The 19,757-nt window shown below is 38.5% G+C and overlaps 5 protein-coding genes across 6 annotated transcripts; 3 read left to right on the forward strand and 2 right to left on the reverse strand.

Annotated features, from left to right (window-relative positions):
* Nucleotides 1–1,399: 1,399 nt before the first annotated feature.
* Nucleotides 1,400–5,790, forward strand: LOC149399466 (protein DA1-related 1-like). 2 transcript variants are annotated; one of them, XM_089611255.1, is made up of 13 exons: nt 1,401–1,511; nt 1,794–1,942; nt 2,455–2,606; nt 2,702–2,789; nt 2,871–3,132; nt 3,408–3,528; nt 3,642–3,725; nt 3,813–3,932; nt 4,127–4,339; nt 4,436–4,498; nt 4,593–4,711; nt 4,797–4,855; nt 5,185–5,790. In XM_089611255.1, exons 3-13 carry the CDS (start codon nt 2,499–2,501, stop codon nt 5,505–5,507), a joined length of 1,560 nt encoding a protein of 519 aa, XP_089467381.1. In that variant the 5' UTR covers nt 1,401–1,511; nt 1,794–1,942; nt 2,455–2,498; the 3' UTR covers nt 5,508–5,790. The 2 variants fall into 2 exon arrangements, with proteins under 2 accessions (XP_089467380.1, XP_089467381.1); XM_089611254.1 differs by having other exon boundaries at nt 1,400–1,942.
* Nucleotides 5,791–6,857: 1,067 nt separating this feature from the next.
* Nucleotides 6,858–9,736, forward strand: LOC149399467 (Tetratricopeptide repeat (TPR)-like superfamily protein). The gene is made up of 2 exons (XM_089611253.1): nt 6,858–7,630; nt 8,069–9,736. Exons 1-2 carry the CDS (start codon nt 7,127–7,129, stop codon nt 9,515–9,517), a joined length of 1,953 nt encoding a protein of 650 aa, XP_089467379.1. The 5' UTR covers nt 6,858–7,126; the 3' UTR covers nt 9,518–9,736.
* A 697-nt stretch (nt 9,737–10,433) lies between these two features.
* On the forward strand, nt 10,434–11,407 carry LOC149399468 (transmembrane family 220 helix protein). The gene is made up of 3 exons (XM_089613117.1): nt 10,434–10,607; nt 10,718–11,005; nt 11,083–11,407. The coding sequence occupies exons 1-3, from the start codon at nt 10,517–10,519 to the stop codon at nt 11,160–11,162; spliced, it is 459 nt and encodes a 152-aa protein (XP_089469243.1). The 5' UTR covers nt 10,434–10,516; the 3' UTR covers nt 11,163–11,407.
* A 21-nt stretch (nt 11,408–11,428) lies between these two features.
* LYK4 (protein kinase family protein / peptidoglycan-binding LysM domain-containing protein) lies at nt 11,429–13,536 on the reverse strand. The gene has a single exon (XM_089613116.1). It carries the CDS (start codon nt 13,483–13,485, stop codon nt 11,563–11,565), a length of 1,923 nt encoding a protein of 640 aa, XP_089469242.1. The 5' UTR covers nt 13,486–13,536; the 3' UTR covers nt 11,429–11,562.
* A 2,619-nt stretch (nt 13,537–16,155) lies between these two features.
* On the reverse strand, nt 16,156–18,186 carry LOC149399470 (cold-regulated 413 plasma membrane protein 4-like). The gene is made up of 4 exons (XM_089612982.1): nt 17,752–18,186; nt 17,096–17,206; nt 16,963–17,033; nt 16,156–16,885 (listed from the first exon to the last, which is right to left on the reverse strand). Exons 1-4 carry the CDS (start codon nt 17,859–17,861, stop codon nt 16,656–16,658), a joined length of 522 nt encoding a protein of 173 aa, XP_089469108.1. The 5' UTR covers nt 17,862–18,186; the 3' UTR covers nt 16,156–16,655.
* Between the last annotated feature and the right edge of the window lie 1,571 nt (nt 18,187–19,757).

A 19,757-nucleotide genomic window follows, 5' to 3' on the forward strand; every position in this document is an offset into this window, starting at 1 on the left:
TCCTGCCAAATATACACAAATAAACATATAAAACAGTAGCAGTAGTAGCAACAACAACAACAACAATAATAGTCATAAATTATAACAACCTGAAAGGAACCGAGTATTAACCGAGCATTAGTCGATTGGTCTCAAAAATTCAATACACTAAACCAACTTTAAAAGTACCACCATATCAAAAAATTATAACTTAAACAATAAAACTACAGAAAACATAAATTACATAATTATTAATGATAAACGAATTCAATAAACATGTAAAACAAAAATGTGAAACAAAGAGAGAAATGGAGAGAGATAATAATTTGGTGAAGAGTGTAATGAAAAGATAATTAAGGGTAATTTCACGCGGCATTTAGGTGCGACAAGTCGTGACTAAATCATTTAATATGCGCGACTATAAAGTTTCAAAATGAAAATTAAAGCGGCAATTTAGGCTATTAATTCACTGAAAAATTCAGCCACGGCTTGTCTTTCGACTAATTAATTAGGCGTGACTTGTTGCATTTATTTTAATAATCTCAAAAGTCTAATTTGTTGTAGTACTTGGCCACATTGCCTCGGATCACGAGGGTCCGATCTCGGCCCATGAAGCTTAGATATGGAAGAGCAACTCCAACCTTAGACTTAGAAGGAGGACGTTGGCTTCAACTTCACGTATTTGGATTTGGATGACCGGTTCTCGCCTTGGATCAAGAGGTTCGACCCTAACCATCGACCACGACACTCGGCCCAGATCTTGGACATAGAAACCCGGCCCCGCTCTTGGATCTTGCTCATTTGATTTCCTCCATCTTCATCTTAGCTTTATGGCTCTTCCACAAGACTCTTTTTCAATGGCCACCAATAACTTCTCTCTTTTTTGACGAGTTAAGACCCTCACTTCATAGTTTAATCAAACTTATGTGGGGCGTCGAAATATGCATCGAGGAAACTTCTTCACACACGATAGTTTATCTTCTTTGTCCTTATAAAGATAAAGAGTTACAAATCACTTTTCGACGAGACAACAAGTACATAATAAAGATTGTTCTACCTTTTAGCTCACCTATGTTCAGCGGATTTTACCACATCGCTCTTAAGTGTTATGAAAGCGGTATCAAGTCAAAAATCATTTCAAAACCTGATAACAAGTGATTAAAATATTCGTAAGAGAAAAAAAAAATTAACGACGAGGCAGAATGCCATTTGTGGGTCGCGAAGCAAGAGAGTTCAGAAATCAGGAGTACTAAACAGTGTGATGAAAATAGTAACTCATAACTGCAACACTGACTTTGAGGTTCAGAATGGTAATGATAATATAATCTATCTTCATATGTCATTTTGTCAACCAGAAAGGGAAAGCTTTCATGGGTATTTTTTGACATTTAGTGAAAGTGCGGTTGATAAATTTGTTGATGACCCCACGTGAGAAAATAAATTAAAGTGGGAAGAGAAGAGTGTGAGAAGAGAACAATTGGTTACAGTGCTAAAAAGCCTTAAACACAACAACTCCAAAAACCAAAACTTGGGTAATTGTTATTCCCTTCCCTTCTATCTTCCAATCTCTTTTTATTCTATTTTTGGTGGCTTTAATATAACATTGATTAGGAAAAGAGAGCAATTTGATCAATATCAAAACCCAGGAAAAAAAGCATCTATCTTTTTTGGAGCTTTGGTCCTGGGTTTGCGTAGGATCCAAGTCCTTTACCATTATCTCTCTCTCTATAAATATTGATAACTATATATATAATTTATATTTATTTGTTTTCTTCTGCGCATTACCAAATGCTTACCTGAGATTTTTTGAAGAGAGAGAGAGAGAGGGGCGAGAAATTTTCAGGCTGATTCATGGAGGTGAATATATATACATGGGTTTTGGTTCTTGTGGGTTGACTATGAAGACATGGATTTTTGAGACTTTATCTGATCTGGGATTCATCCGATTCTCAATCTATTGCAGGTTTCTGACACTTTGCTCTTTTTAGTATTTATTATTTCTTCATCCGGTTTACAGTTCCTTATCATCAGTGAATTATATATATGTATATTATTGTATTATCTAGTTGGAATAATTGGGTTTGATGTCAATTTTTTGTGTTTTTTTTTTTCTTCTTTAGTATCATCAATTATGAAGGTAGGTGGGAGCTTTTTTTTTCTTTAATAATTTTATTCTTGTATACATGTTTGGGTTTGATGATATGTGAGTGATTCCCCAATAGGAGCTTTTTAAAATAAATTTTCAGTGAGTTAAGGAGAGAAAGTTGAAGCCTAATTGTCTGTGCCTGGGGTTGTGTGCTTACAATAAAGATTGCCTTTTGAGTTCGTTTTAGTCTTTAGACACACTTTTGATTCCAATTGAGTTTGAAGCTTCTGAAATTTAGATGGTCTACTTATTTTGTGACATCAAGAACATCCTTTTGAAGCAGTTTCAGCTTTCCATAGAGCTTATTTTTCTTGTTTCTTGATTTGCAGGAATAAATTGTGGAATTCGAGTTCGGGTAAAAATAGGTTGTTTCATGGGTTGGCTAACCAAGATCTTCAAAGGCACCAGCCATAGCTCACACGGCCACTACCACGAAAGGTACGGAGAGGATGGGTATTGGAGCGAGCATCGCAACTCCGTGGTAATTACTGTATTTCCTATTGTAGTCGATTTCAGGGGAAAAAAAAATATAGAGAGGATTTCTGAATAAGTTGATGTTTGTTGAACCTGAACCAGGACGAGCCGGATTTCGACAAAGAAGAAATCGATCATGCAATTGCGCTTTCCCTTTCCGAAGCGGATCACAAAGGGAAGAAAGTAGTGGGTAAGTTTTCTTGTCACGAAAAAAAAAGACCCTTCTCGAGATTGAGTTATCTGATCTTGTCATTCCGGTTCACTTTTTCAGAGGACGATAAACCCATATCCGAGTCTGATTCGGAAGAAGATGAATGTATTGTCGTGGTTGAATCGTCGGAGGAGGAAGAAGAAGAGGAAGAGCCGAGGAGAGTCGAGGCGGAGAAGGATGAGGAAGCTTCAAAGCTTCAGTTGGAGGAAGATGAAGAACTCGCGAGAGCTATTCAAGAGAGTCTAATCATAAACTCTCCTCCTCGGAATCCCAGCACCTCGTCTCAGCCTTATCCACTCATGAACCCTTCTTCTGGGTACAGGTAATCGAAGAACCAAACGAGTTTGCCATACGCAGCGATTGATTTCATTGTCCAAATCTGCATATCATTGCACAGTCATTGACATTTCGAGGAGTGTTTAGTTGTGATATACTTAATGTGCTAATTGGTTTCCAAGTACTGCCTTAAAGTGGCTTCATTTTGTAAAAGGAAGTTCCAACCAATATGGGAAACAAGTATAACACAACAAGACCTTGTTTGAAATGAAGTGCGAATTAATTAATCTTTTTTATTTATAATTTTTTTTATTGTTGCAGAACTTGTGCAGGGTGTCGCGCAGAGATTGGCCTCGGGAGATATCTGAGTTGCTTGAACGCAGTTTGGCACCCGGAATGTTTCCGCTGCAATGCCTGCAATCTTCCCATCACCGATTACGAGGTCAAAACAATCGGTTCAACTTCATTCACTTTTCTGCCCAAAATCACTATTTCTCTGAGAGAGTTTTTCTCTTCTTCTTCTTCTTCTTCTTCTTTTTTTTTTTTTGTTAACAGTTTTCCATGTCGGGCAATCGGCCTTACCACAAATCGTGCTACAAGGAGCAGAACCATCCGAGATGCGATGTTTGTAGTAGCTTTGTAAGTCTCGTCGTCATTTTGACTCTTTAAGTTACGGAAATGTGAGCTTTTTGAGGAGTTGTTTTTATTTTATTTTGTTCTACCCAGATTCCAACCAATTCAGCGGGCATGATCGAGTATAGGGCACACCCGTTCTGGCTACAAAAATATTGCCCCTCTCACGAGCGCGATCGTACTCCTCGCTGCTGTAGTTGTGAAAGAATGGAGGTCAGTTAAAGAAGAGAGAACCGGTTAACCAAAAACCAAAATTTATTATTTTTACCGGTTAACTGGATTTTAATGATTGGTTAAAAAATTGATTTCCCGATTAGCTTCAACTTTGGTTGATAAATCTCATCTTTAAGGTCAGTTGACGACAATAATTATAATTAAAAAAAAAAACATTTGGATGAAATTCTCAGGCTAGGGACACGAGGTATTTATTGCTTGACGATGGTCGAAAGCTTTGCCTCGAGTGTTTGGACTCTTCGATAATGGACACGCACGAGTGTCAACCTCTCTACCTTGAGATACAAGAATTCTACGAGGGTTTGAACATGAAAGTGGAGCAGCAAGTCCCGATGCTCTTGGTCGAGAGACAAGCTCTCAATGAGGCCATGGAAGGAGAAAAGAATGTATGTTAATTCTTCATATGATCCTCTCAACTTTGTACTATTCTCATTTTCGGGCTAGCTATAGTGTGAATAAGTAAATAAATAATTGTTTCTCAGGGTCATCATCACATGCCAGAGACCAGAGGACTCTGCTTATCAGAAGAGCAGACTGTTACTACTGTAAGAAAATTACTTCCCCTCCGAAAAAAGAAGTTGGAGAGTCTGTAATTTGGTATCGACGTGTTTGTAAAGCTCTTTTTCCATTTCTCAACAGATATCAAAGAGGCCAAAGATTGGAGCAGGATATCGGATCATCGACATGATAACTGAGCCTTATAGACTCATTCGCAGATGTGAAGTTACCGCGATTCTTATTTTGTATGGTCTTCCTAGGTAATTATTTCATTTCCAACCCTCTCATTGTTCATAAAGTAAAATATCATTCGAGAGGGTCTAATACTTAAAGCTTGTTATACAGATTGTTAACGGGCTCGATTCTTGCTCATGAAATGATGCACGCCTGGCTTAGGCTTACCGGTAAAATTCTCACACTTTTCCTCGTGTTATTTTTAGGCTATCTGGCATCCATGGTCGTGCTATTTTTTTTTCTTAGGCAATTTCTCCCGTAACTTGTAATTTTACAAATTGTAATTTAAGTTCTGTTTTACATGTGCGAGATATGAGTGAATTTAGTTTTTGTAGAAATATCAAAAACATAAAATTGAGTAGTACACGAACCAAGAATTCCAAATGTCCCATCACTTTTATCAAGATCTCGAATTTTAAAACATTCACAATGGTATGCTAATTATGTGTCGAATATTGCACTTATCTCCCGAATAATGCTTCTACGATGACACTGACAGGTTATCCGAATCTTAGTCCGGAGGTGGAAGAAGGTATTTGCCAAGTGTTGGCCCACATGTGGCTTGAAGCCGAGCTCTACTCCGGATCTTCCGGAAACGACGTCCCTTCCTCGTCATCTTCTTCTGCGGTCCCCGTTTCGTCCAAAAAAGGAAAGCGGTCCGATTTCGAGAAAAAGCTTGGTGATTTTTTTAAGCACCAAATCGAGTCGGACTCTTCGCCGGCGTACGGTGATGGGTTCAGGAAAGGCAACGAGGCCGTGCTCAAGTTCGGCCTCAGAAGGACGCTCGACCATATCCGCTTGACCGGGAACTTTCCGCTTTGACTTTTTTTTTTTCTTTATCCGCGGTGATATTTATACATGGACATAAAATTACTTGGTGACCTGAATATAGATACGTTAGGACCAAAAAGTGCGTTGTCAAGGGACACATGAAAGTTATATTATTACACACTAATATAAAAAAACGATTGAAATTGTTGATTCTGTGAGAATCACCAAGTACATGTTTGTAGCTCCATAAATGCACTCATTTGATATCGTACCTCTTCTGTCAGGGATATAATTTTACAGTGTTAAATTTTATCTGAGCACCTTTTATTTGGTAGTGTAATTCTACAGTAGCTATTTATTGAAACTAGGTTGAGTAAAGGCAACTTTGTTTCCCCTAACAATTGTACATTGGTTTGGGACATGGTTAGATTTTTAGAAGATAAATAATACAGAATTTCTCTGTGTGATAACTGATAAGTCCTCTAATTTGATTTATATGTCACTATTGTTCAAAATATTATGTTATTTTGACAAAAATACCCTTTAAAGCATATAAATCAAATTAAGATCTGTATGACAGTGTATAACTGCATACACTAAATTCTGACAGTATATGACCGCATCGTACAAAAAAATTACAAGTTGTAAGGGCGTTTTAGAAAAAATGCAAATCGTTTTGAAATTTCTCTATTAGAATGAAGGAATATTATTTTTTTACTGGGAAAATCAGATATTTACTTGATTAAGTACATTTTTTTTGTATGTGCCTCGAAACCTAGGAATAGGTGTTTACAAGTAAAAATAACGGTAGTTTTTAAGTGAATTTCTACCATTTACAAATGAAAAAGGAATTGAGTACAAAATAATAACTTCTAAAATGAAAAATGAGTATTAAATCCAAGTAAATTTAAATGAGTACATTTGGAACAAAAATTAAACTGTAAGTGGGTAGCAGGTTTATTTCTTAAATATTGATAAGTATCATGAGTTTCTTCTGAAACTCAATCAAAAATGAGAGAAAGAACACCCAAATACTCAATAAGTCCCCTAGTCTTTTTAAGACGCCCACTCAATATGGTGATTATGTATTGCAAAAAAAAAAGGTGATTATGTGAAATCATTCATCATCAAAATATCTCTTAGTAAAGTAATGAATGAGTGCAATAAAAAAATGGTACATCACTTTCAGCGTTCTTCATGATGGATCTTAGAAAAAGAACTCCAGACAAAATTTCACTTAGTCCAATAATACGTCATCTGAGTTCTGACCTTATGAAGGGAAGAATTTAGGCGCGCACACACAAAAAAAAAAAAAAAAAATTAACATTTACCATTTAACATTAAATCATGTCCATACGAAAAAAAAAAGTTTATTAATAGGAACTAAAATAACATTTACATTATCAACAAAAATAAAATTTAAAATTGACATTTACAAAATATATAGTGATTAGTGACATGATAGTCCGCTAAGAAAAAGTGGAATAAAATGCTACGTCACAATATTTTTAGCTGTGTATTAGATGGCATTATTTCCACGTCTATATAGCATATACTATTTTAAACCGCGAAAGTTTAAAAAGAAAATAAAAACACTCCGAGACAGTAAAACGGCCGTTATAGTTTATTATGCACACCAAGTGCTCGGCGTTTTGACTGAATGAGCACCAATGCGTTCCATCTCCAAACAGGTCTTCCTCGCACTGAACAAGCTCATCGAATCGCGAGCCTCGAAGCTCCATATCCGAACCTACGCTCGCAGCGAGAAGCCCTTTCCGAGCAAAGTAACGCACTACCTCCACCGAGCCAAGCTCATCGACTCGCTCCGTCTCGCTCTCCGCTCAAACCCCGACCCAAACACAAACGCCTCGCTCTCGCGCGTCCTCGCCGACCGATTCCTCGACGGCTTCGTCGTCTCCGCCGCGATCCGCTCGGCTCCCTCGGCCGACGCCGCTCTGTCCCTCCTCGGATCCCTCGAGAGGCTCACTCGATTCTCTCACAGCCAGCACACGGTTCACTCGCTCGCCACCGTCCTCGCCAAGTCCCGCCGGAGCGGCGAGCTCAAGGCATTGATCGCGGACGTCAATGGCGGGAAGTTCGGGAGAGTTCGCGTCAGTTACATGAATCTCATGCATTGGCACGCCGCTACCGGAGACCTCGATTCCGCTCTCCAGGTTGGTCTTCAAACTGTTTGATTTCGTGTGGCTTTTTTGGTTTGGGTCTTTGATGATGCGACTGATGTATAATTGGAATCCTTGTGGTTTAGAGCACAAGGCTCGATTCTTGTTGGCGATCACAGATCAAAAATATGAAGTGACCTAACAAAATTTATTGTCTCAAGACATTCAAGTCATGAGATACTTCTTATTGTTGCAAAATGATTTTGATATGGAACTCCATTATACTCGATAATTTTAATTATACCACAAAACACGGCTAAAATGGGTTCAAATTCGTATTTGAACGAGGTCCTTTCCGTAATACATATCAATTCAAACTCGATTAGAAATACACAAAAATGGGATGAGTATTTTAAACGTAATTTTTTTTTGTTTTGGAGTTTTGTACTTATTTATATGGTTTATCTTATACATATACACTTGTATCTATAGGTGTGGAATGAGTACAGAGTTTCAAGCGATCGTCGCGTTTGCACCGAGTCTTATAACCTCGTGATGCATCTCTACGCCAGAAATGGCAAAGACTCCGAAGCCCTGTCCACTTTCTATCGGATGATCGACGAAGGAGCGATCCCCAACAACAGAACGTACACGATCATGATCGAACACCTCGTGAGCTCTGGAATGTTGTCCCCGGCCATGGAGATTTTCACACTCCTTCCGTCGATGAGGATGAAGCGGACCTCTCGCCTGTACCTGGCGTTGGTCGAAGCGTTCGTCGCAGCAAGACAGTTCGACAAAGTCGGCGCTCTGCTCAAGGAAATGCAGACCGACGGGGTTTTGCCCGGTCGAGCGATGCGATTGTCGCTCGAGAAAATGAGCGAGGCGGGCTTCGTGGACGAGACCGCAGAGCTTCTCAGGGAAATGGTCCCCGACGAGCGGATCAAGGGCGTCGAGTATTGCAGCGAGGACGATGACGAGGACGAGGACGATGATGTCATTCGCCTGAAACCCTGGTTGGACCCGAGAGCATTGTATAGCGCCTTGTCTGAGTGGACCCCGGACGAGGTGTCGGCTCTAGAAGACGCCGGATTCGTGTGGACGAGCCGCTTGTTCTGCAAGATCGTGAGAAATTTCAAGTCGCCGGAGACGGCTTGGAAATTCTTCTGTTGGGTCGCCTGTCAGCCGGGATTCACACACGACATCTACACGGTGCAGAGGACGATGGCACTATTGGCCCGCCACGGCGAATCGGAGCTCGTCGAGAAGCTCGTGTCGAAGGTCCGGAGCGAGAGAATGACTCTCCCGTTCGCCACCGTCAGGCTGGTGATCGACTTCTTCGGCCTCTCGAAGAACGCCGACGCGGCGACGAAGATATTCCGACACGGAAGAGATCTCTGCGGGCCCGTGTCGGAGCTCAACGCGACGATTCTGTACTCGTCGCTCCTTCGCGCCCTGACCAAGTGCAACAAAGACTCGGAGGCCATGGAAGCGCTCGACGAGATGGTCTCGGAGGGGCTGAGACCCGACGTTCAGACCTTCACGGGGATGATGTGCCACTTTGCTTCACGAGGGGACATCGCGGCGGTCCAGAGGCTCTTTGCGTTGATGAGACGGAGCGGGGTCGAGCCCGACGGGTTCGTCTTCAAGGTTCTGATCGAGGCCTATTGCAAGTGCGAGAGGGCAGCGATTGCTCTGAGGGTCTTCGGCGAGCTGAGGGGCAGGGGATTGGTGCCCGACCCGGCCACGAAAGACCTTCTCGTCAACAGCCTTTGGAAGGAAGGGAAGCGGAGAGAGGCTGCTCTGGTGGAAGAGAGCTGTCTCGAGACGAGCACCGTTCTTCCGCTTCGACTCCGAGGACACGTTTGGTCGGTGAGCTCTGATGATCTCATCAAAGTTTTTACCGTCTATTCCAACAGCTTTAAATCAAATTCGGGTTGATAACGGATTGTTTTTTTACTCTACTTACGATTCAAAATACGAATGAGCACTGCATTTCATTTCCTTTTCAAACTCAGGTTTTGTTTCGTAATAATGCGAAGAAGATAAAAAATGATTTTGGATTTATTCGGAAATCTAGAGCCTGAAGCTTCCAAAAGCCCTGCACTTGACGATTTGGACTGCGTTGTTTGTCTCTATAGTTTAAAATTGGCTGTTGAAGTTTTTTTATCACGCGAATAAACAGAATAAACTCAGAAATCCTTGTGAGAACCTAACTAAAACCTTTGACTTAAATCATTTTATAAGCATTAGGTTTGGTATATTCCTGGCTCTTGTGCCGTCCCTAATTTTAATTTCTAATTTTAAACTGCCTCAAATGACTGGCAATTTGCACAATGAAAAACAGCAGTTTGATACAAAATACACGAAACCAGATATATTACAAATCTCAACTCATTGGTTCCGTTTTGAATGCAAAATTTTTATATTGGATTCTGAGAAGTCTAAATTTCTGATCAAACAAGGCAAGCTTCTTGCTGGGGTCTTGTAATATCCACAGGCTTGGATGGTCAGTGTACAAAGGCCGTGATTGATTTAATGGGTTAATTTTAGCACTGAAGAAGATGAAAGAAAACATTCAACCGGAGCTGAACATCTTGCAAAATTTCAATCATGGGAATCTAGCGAGCTTGCTAGGAATGTCTCTATAATACAAATTGGTCAAAAATAATACAAATTGGTCAAGAAATAATACAAATTGGTCAAGAAATAATACAAATTGGTGATACCAATTTGCGACCAAATTTACAAATAGTGCCAACCAATGGTACAATTGAATATCCCCCTGATGAAAAAAGCACTAATAGATCCAAAGAGATAAAAACTAAATTTTAAAAAGTGTCAGCTTCTAGAAGCCGTTGACTTTTTCACTTAATTTTCGAAGGAAAAAAAGAGAAAGTCCACATAATTCACAGCTCTGCTGAGAAAAGAACTCAAAATATGGCATCAAGAACGAAGACACACATCTTCTGCTCTCTGTTAATGTCTGTTCTTTTCGCTTACTCCGCATCCGTACAGTTGAATGACACTGGTATTCATACTTTACTCTCTTACCATATATATAACTTATTGAATATCTCAATAGTGATCGTTACAAGTTATATATATTATAATGAATCATAAACCACTCACACGAAATAGATTGGTACTTTTGGCTTCCACTCTACTCTGGTGCTTGTGCTGTGAATCTTCTTCTCGGCTCCAAGACAATCACAAGCATAGCCAAGGCCAATTTATGCCTCGGAGCTTTCCTCTTCGTCAAGGTCGTCCTTGAAGGTTTTGTGAATGGCGTCTCTGGATTTTGGTCGCTGGATATCAGCGAGAGAATCGTAAGAGAGAAGATCGGAAGCGGAATGGTCGTGGTGTCGATGGTTTTGCAGTTGATAGCGTCGAAGAACAAAGACAAGGTCCCAAGAATAGTTGAATGTGGTGAGAGTTTTAGAGCTTTTGTTTTGTTCATTCAATGAAAATATAGATCTTTTTAAGTTATATGTGTGATTTAACAGGAATGGTGATTTTGGTTGGTTTTAGTTTTGGGCTTCCATTTGTGTTCTTTGCGATCCAGAAAGGCCAAATGAAGTTTTGATCAAGCGCAGAGAGACAAGAAAAGCCTTCCTTGGCATTTAGGTGCAGATTTATCAGATTATCCCATATTTGTTTTTCACACACTAGCAGAATTTGGCATATGTGGCCATTTTGCTTATCGAAGAAATAGTTACCTCAAAAACAATTGGCTGTACCGAAATAATTATAGCTGAAAATGTTCATTAGCCACTACTTGTTCTTTAGGAAAAGTAGATCATTAGCAACTACTTGTCCAAAATTTTATTAGTGCAGAGACTTCACAATATATTCGATTGGAGGAAATTTATAATTAATCTACCGTAAAAGGAATACTATTACACTGCATGAAAATGGTACTTAAACATGCAAAAACCGTACGTTACAAATAATTTGGATTCACGCCTATGGAAAGAAACCAATGATCAGCCATGAGACGATTCCCAAGTGAGAGAGTTACTCAGAGTAATGGACAACGACTGAACAATCTCATCCATGGAAGGCCTAGCTTCCACATTTTTCTTCAAGCAACTATCTATGATTTTCACCACAAAGCCAACAATCTCACCGGGATATTTCTCCCCCAAAGAAACATCCACAAACCCCCCAAAATCACCACCGTACACGTCACCCAATTTCTTATTCTCCTCGTACAGTTCAGAGACCTCTTTCCCTGTGATCATCTCGAGCAAAACGACACCGAAAGCGTACACGTCAAGCTTTGTCGAGACCAGCCCGTGTTCCAGATACTCCGGAGCCATGTAGCCCACGGTCCCGACCACGTGCTTGGTCATCTCGAATTGACTATCTTGCCCCTCCGACGATGACCTGGCAAGCCCGAAGTTGGCGATCTTGGCCCTGAAGTCGGCGTCCAAGAGAACGTTGGAGCTCTTTATGTCCTTGTGCACGTGCGAGGGGTTCGAGAAGCTGTGCAGATAGTTGAGCCCCGTGGCGATATCTAAGGCGATCTGAATCCTCTGAGTCCAGGTCAGGGATCGGAGTTTGACCTCGCCGGAGCGGAAGAGATGATCGCTCAGCGGTCCGTTTGAGGCGTACTCGTAGACGAGGTACCAATGGCCGTCGTTGAAAGCCACTCCCGAGAGACGAATCACGTTGAAGTGGTTTATCTTCTGAAGCAGATTGAGCTCTTTGGAGATATCTCCGTCGAATCTCTTTACCGCCGCGGTGTCGCCGTTGATCGAGGCTCGGTAGACCGAGTTCTTGATCAGGCTTTTCGAGCTGAATCCGCTCGTGGCTTTGTTTAGATCCTCGAAGCTGTAAACCTTGATCGTCTGAGCTATGTCGGAAATGGCATCCAAGAAATCCCGGGAGTATTGCTCCTCTGTAGTTTTCTTAGACTCGAAACTCTCCGACGCGAGAATCGGATCGTTCCTCTCGTCGCCGAGCTTGTTCCTGTTGTTTCTCTTCTTCGGACTCAGGACTTTACAGTAAAGAACAAACACTAAAACAACCAGAAATGCGACTCCTCCGATAGCTCCGACGAGAGCATAAATCCATACCTTATTCTTGTTTTTGTTCTCATTTTCGTTCTCTGAAGAGCTCGGAGGACTCGGTTCCCTCGTCGGTGTAATCGGGACCGGAATTTCTAGGGTTTGGTTGCTCGTGGGAGGGTTTTCGAGCGGAATCAAAAGAGTCGTGAAGTCAATTATGGTGTCTGTCTCGGAGAGACTGTTGGCTTCGAGAACGGACTGAGCGCTCGCGCCGAACCTCGCGGCGATGGCGGAGACGGTATCTCCGACGGGGACCACGTAGCTCATCAAGTACTTGAAGCCGAGATCGGACTGTCTCTTCGTCGGACAAGCGCAGCGAAGAGGCACGGCGATTCTGCCGCCGACAATGAGCTCTGTCGCCGCGGGATTCCCGGGCTGGCGCTGGATCGCCTGACACGTGGACAGCCCCTGGAAAGTCCCGTTGGCGACGTTGTAGTACGTGTCTCCTTCGGCGATCGTGTACGACGCGTTGTGCTGGTAATTCCGGCCGCCGGAGCAGGAACAGGAAATCGGGACGAGGATGAGCCTGTTTGGCGGGAAAGTGGCGTCGGCGGCGACGGAGTTTGCGGCTGAGAGATCGGAGGCGTTGGAGGCGAGGAGGACGGAGATGGAGGCGACGGTGCGGTGGCGATCGGTGGGGCGGAATGTGAGGAAGGTTTGACACGTGGCGTTGAGGCCGTTGCAGAAGTAGCCGAGCGTTGAGGTTGAGTTGTGGTCGTTGGTGCAATCTGTTGTGGTCAGTCCCACGTAAGGCTGCTGTGCGACTGAGTTCCTAGGCGCGGAGATCAGGAACGCCATTATTGAGATGGCACTGATAAGGTTCAGAAGAGAAGCCATGGTTTTTTTTAGAGAGAGAGTTTTGTAATTTTGAACCTAATTTGTCTATATCTTCAATTCAATACTAATGGAATCGTTTATGGTTTGCGTGTTTTTGAGGGTTGACCGTTGACTTGGCTCAGTGCATTATTATTAAGCGGAAGAGTGGACTTTTCGCCGACGCGTAGAAGTTATTAATATTAAACGATTTGTTGCATTATCCTCAGTTTTCTTAGCTCCTCGATCGAGTTACATACAGTTGCGAATTTGTGTTCCTATTATTTGCTTCGTTCTATTGTTCCGCTTTGGATATTTATATTTAATAATAGGTTAATTGTTTGTTAAAATTATAAGTACATAAACTAATAATATCAAATGAAGGTTAAATCGTTTTATTTTATCATTTACAGAATAAAATACATATTATTTTTTAACCATGCTTATTATTTTTTAACCATTATCCCATAATTATTGTTTTTTATAACCAAAAGTCATAGATCAAAATATTCAAACCACAAACACCAAATTCGTCTAGGAAACTATTAACATTAATTATCACAACAATAACCATGGATTAATTTACTACTAACTGAGGCATAGAACTTAATTGATTTTTTTTTTTTTTTTTTAAGATGCCCAAAACTCACCAGTAAATTCAAAAAAAAAATTGCCAAAATTACGGAAGCAATTACATTATCAACATTTTTTTCAAATCTTGACGAATGTGCTCAATATCTGAAGATGAATACTTGGTCATTTTGGTTTGAAGCTCGAGTTTTTCACACACAAAAAAGTTGTCAAATTTTGTTAATATTGCCAAAATTTTCTATTATATAAACTATAGGCAATCAGTATCTCGAACATAAAAACCGGCGACAAATATGCACGGAATCGGTGAAATTATATCAAGGGGAACGATAAACATGATAATGAAAACCTTTCTTAAAACTCGTTGATTTTCCATGAATCTCAAACTTTGCACTCGTGTATTTTTTTTAATTAAAACAAGCACACGATGAAATTGTTCAATATTAAAATATAAATCAGCAGTAATTCATGAATATCAAACTTGAAATCAATGGTCTAAATGAATGAATTCAACGCAAAACAATAAATAAAATTTGAAGAATAATCTTTCATATGTCATAGATAAGGTCCATAATTTAGATAGGTGATATTCAGAATTTCAGACCTTACTCAATATACCATAACCTTTTGTCATTCATATAGTCTTGCGGGAACGTAGGTCAATTTGAAATGATCACTAAAATATTAAGGACAAGTCTTTGTGATACAGTTATTTTATGTTGCGTAAGATTATATTTCCAACGACTAGAAAATCACACATGTGATGTCAACAGTTATGACGCTAATTATACCTGGCAATACGTTAGAAGAACAAAAATATGTAATATTCTTTATGGTTTGTATTTACTATTCTTTCTTTTTTTTTTTTATAGGAGACAGAGACGTGTCTTTTATGAAATTCAAAGCCAGAAGCATGTCGCTGTACGCCATCTTTGACACGCTTTCCTTGTTTATAAATCATAATTTGTAAGCAGCCTATAATTGTATTATCCATCTTTTTTTATGATAAGAGAAGTATCATTCATAGTTCTTGCATTAGTCAATTATTGCATTCATACCTTACGTTTTCAAGCTTACCACAATCATAAATTTGTTTATTTTTTGTTAAATTTTCTCAGCTATTTTACTAATTTTTATAAACTTATTCTTTAATCAACATTTTAATTTACTTTAAGCATCTAAATTTACCAAAATTGACATAATAAAATAGTCACTATCAAAACAAATTTCTAACTAACTAAGCCCTTAAAAAATTTTGGATTGGTAAATAGCCAATTTTTCGTTAGTTATAGATAAATAGCCATTCGAATGATGCATCATCATTTGCACAATTCGAGTATTCCATATATATCATTTTATGTATTACGTAAATTTGGCCCTGTTAATAAAAATGCATTATTATTCACTTAAAATTAACGAAAAGTTGACTATATAACAATTTCATTGTGTTTATAAATCTAGCGAATTCCTATCAAAATTATTAAAATTTATCCATTAACTCAGACATTTTATTAAGTCTTGTTTGTTAATTTACCACAAATGAGTTCAATAAAGTTAGATATTATCATAATAAGTTAATTTAGCTTTGATCGGTTTGAATCTTCATTCTTAATCAACTTAACACAAGTAGTAACATGATATTGCATACTTTTTTTTTTTTTTTTGAAAGAAGATATTGCCTACTTTTACTTTACAAATCTTGGTAAACTGGCACACATCAACGGTTCATGTAAGTTCGTATTGGTTAAATCCGAATTAAATATATTTTGAAAACCGATAACCTAACCTTGGTTTGCTAACGTGGTACCGAATTTCGATTTCGAATCGGTAAAATTATCGGTAAAACCAAGTGTCGGTTAAATTTCGTACTCGCGTTGATACTGAGCCAGAACATGTCATTCAAATGATATCACCAATGCTTCAACAACCCATGCACCATTAACGTTGGCTCATTGTAATGAAACTGAAATGGGTACAAGCCTTTCCTAGGTGTTAGTATTATGCAAGAACCAGTACAATGGTTGAACTTGAACCGAGATGATTGATTTGTTTAAACTTATGGTTGGTCAAGAAGTATACTAAAGACAACTCAGAAAGAATATGAGATTAAGAAAGTGTATAAAAGCTCTTACAACAACAAGATCACCAATTCAACTTCAATAATACTTCGACTACGACAATGTGATGTGACTACTAACATTTTATCAAGACCACGACACACGCAAAAGAAAAAACCTTGTTTGTGGACCAACTCAAGGGCTTGATCGAAGTTTTCAAAAAAATAAAAAAAAAAGGGGGCTTGAGTGAAACCAATAGGTACAAGTAAGAGAGTCCTTCCAAGAGAAAAAAAGAAATAGCCACCAAAAAAAAAACATGAGCAAACAAACAAACAACTCTATCTCGAAACCATTTTTCTTTTTCTTTGTGGGTCAAGGATCTTCTAACTCTTACCTAATATCATGGAATATTGTTTCTCCCACGCAAATAAAAAGAACAGACAAGTGTGTTTCAGACAAGACCAGGCCAATCCAATAGATTTCACGGACTAACAAGCAAAGGAGAACGGTTTTCAATTGACCAAAACACTCCTTTCAATTTTCCTTTCATTCTAACCGCAATTCCATAATTGTGAAGTATATTAGAAATGCTATACATACATAGTAGCAAATGGAATGATTAATGTGCTCGTCATAGTGATCGTCGCAGATGAACCGTAACTTCAACAGCGCAAGTAAAACGCTGATCACAAGACAAAAGATCGCACCCGCTGAGGTGGTTCGGAGTCCCTTTGCGATCGAATTCGGAACCACGACAAACAGGACAAATCGCGCGACTATCGACATAACCAACACGAACTGATCAGAGCTATTGAAAACAACAATCATACTGAAGTTAAGAATATATTCGAACCTGGAACATCTTCGGGGAAGTAGAGATTGGCTCCGACCGCAATGAAGGACAACCATGAACCGAAAGCTCCTCTGACAATATAATGGCGATAAATTAGTGATATGCCATTTTTTTTAATACAAGGAAATCATACCTGACGAGATTGAACAATGCATTTGGTAGACTTGTGAAGATATAGAACACTAGAAGAGTAGTTTGCAGTGACAAACTTCGATTCGCAGTTCGATTTAGGATTAACAAAATCCTGCAGTGGAAAGAATGAGATATAACATAAATAAGCAAAACAGATGGCATTTCCGTAATATTTACTGGCATTGTTATAACCTGAATCAATTACGAAGAGCATATGAATCTTGAATCTGTAATAAATTACGCCTCAACTTACCTGTATTACTTAATTATTGAATTGTCATGTTTTATTGGTAAGAGTTTTCTTCTTAATTCGATTTTTTATGCCATTTGCCAAACTATGCATAATTGTTCTATCACTTAATCCGTATTGCTTCAACAAAAAATGAACATGAAAAATTCTGATTTTGTCCCCAAAAAGCACTTGCTCTAATATACCAATGCACAATTATATAAAGCATGTTAATTTGAAGTAATCTCGTCTGTTCATAATCTTCACAATACCATTACAAACCTAACTTTCTATCAAACGTAATTAGGCGTTGCAGTGAAGAAGAATAAATAATTTACAGAGTTCATACAGAAACTGTCAATGAGATATGGACGAAAGTGAGAGTAAAATTAAACATGAATAAAAACGAAAAATAGAAAAACTCTTACAAGGCAAAGGTTGTTGCACTCCATTGAAATCTGGTGCGAGAAATGTCGGTCAATGAACCCGTTTCTGCTTCATACCCCAAACTCGCTGATACGAACTCAGTGAGTCCCATTGACCTCTCTCGTCTATTAAGTACCGATCGTAATATCACTATTTCTGAGTTTTTTTTTTTATTTTTCTTCTCTCTTTTGTTCAATCAATCTCATAGAACTCTTTCCGTTAACCTCGTCTTCTCTATCAAAGACTCTTCGCTCGCAAGTTTGTTTACTTTTCTAGATTTATAATTTCTCTCACTAGCCAGCCACTACTACTAGAGCACCCACTTTTTGTTTTTGTTTTTCTCCCAAAACCTTTTTATTATTATTATTATAAACTACATTTGAAGAATTGCATGATCTAATGGAGGAGGAGTTCTGGCAATGACGTGGAGTACACGTGGCTGAACACCAACCCTTAGATTTTCTACGCATATAGGTTTATATGCAAACGTGGAGTTCCTCCGTAATTAATATCATCGTACTGAATTGTGACTTCGAAAATATAAATATTTGTGAGTAAGTAGGAATGTGGTACATGGGGACCCGCTTTTCCTAGATATATATTTTAAGGTTTTATTTAACTATTTTATTAAAGTTTTTTTTTTTTTTAAATCGCACTAAACATTGTAGTAGTATAGAACACGGCTGAAATGCTCGTAGATGCAAGTTTAGAACATTCAATATTTGGGATCAGATCTCATGTATTCTCATTTCCACTCTTTCATAAGCATTCCCAATTTGCAGAGAGGATGACTTATCCAAACAACTGCGGTCCGTTGATTATAACAAAATATATATATTTTTTTAATTTGTATAACAAATATTTAACTGTATTTTTATAACGGAATAATGATAGACGACTAATCCATTGTTAACAAAACAAAATATTCACTAAAATGTTGAAAAATGAAATACCCTTATGAAGAAAAATATAGACATCGACATTAATATGACAACTTAGAGGCATAAGTCATTAAATTTTTGCAGCATCGCCGACGGAGATCCACGTTGTAGAATCGTTGATGAAGACCCATGCTTCACCACCAATGACGATTTTTGCAGCACCAACGCAACAACAAGATTCTGTTTTTATTCCCATGCCGTCCCCGGCTACGTGGAGAAAAAAAAAGTACTATAAGGATGCATACATAATATAAGGTTAAAGTTTTATATTTAACTCATTAGAGAAGTTAATATGATGAGATTTAAAAAAAATTAATTAATTTCTGTATGCATATATGAATATGATCACTTCTTGTCCAAGTTATTTTTCTCGGTTTTCAGTTTGTCACTCCAAGTATTTTTGGAAAAATTGTACAAAATACCAATTTGAAACTTATTGATTAGCAAAATAATCAAAGTTTCAACTTTTCAGCAAAATAGCCAAATTTATGTTTTCCAAATTTTTTTGACAATCACGATTAAAATTTTTTACGATTATTATAAGCAATTTATCACTTTACAAAAAATTAATCTTGGTGTTAAATTTTTTTTTTAAACCAGATTGCTGCACATTTTTGTTATTTCACTAAATTAAGGTAAATTTTGACTATTTTACAAATTCATAATTTTAAATTGACTATTTAGCTACATCATCCTTCTTGAAAAGTATCACAAAATATGTATATCAACACAAACAAAATATATGTATCTTTTACCACACCAATGCTAGAAGTTTTGCTCGCAGAACTCATTGTCAGATTGATATGAAGCAATGCTAGTAATTTCTGTTGCCTGGAAATTGTTGGTCTTGTATTTGGCTTTTTTCTTTTCTTCTCTATACTTCAAATTGACGTCTGCAAGATATAATATGACTCACATGATATAATATGACACATGCGTGATGCGTCATACTTTTTTTTAATTATTGAATAATTAGGCGTGAGTCATGACCAATACAAATTGTATAACGCTCCTTTAAATTAACCTATTATCCTTGATTAAATTTATAGTCTAATTATTCAAATAAA

This window comes from Urtica dioica, chromosome 4 (assembly GCF_054948205.1).
Source record: "Urtica dioica subsp. dioica isolate 48M chromosome 4, U.dioica_male_clone48M_v1_H2, whole genome shotgun sequence".
NCBI lineage: Eukaryota > Viridiplantae > Streptophyta > Magnoliopsida > Rosales > Urticaceae > Urtica > Urtica dioica.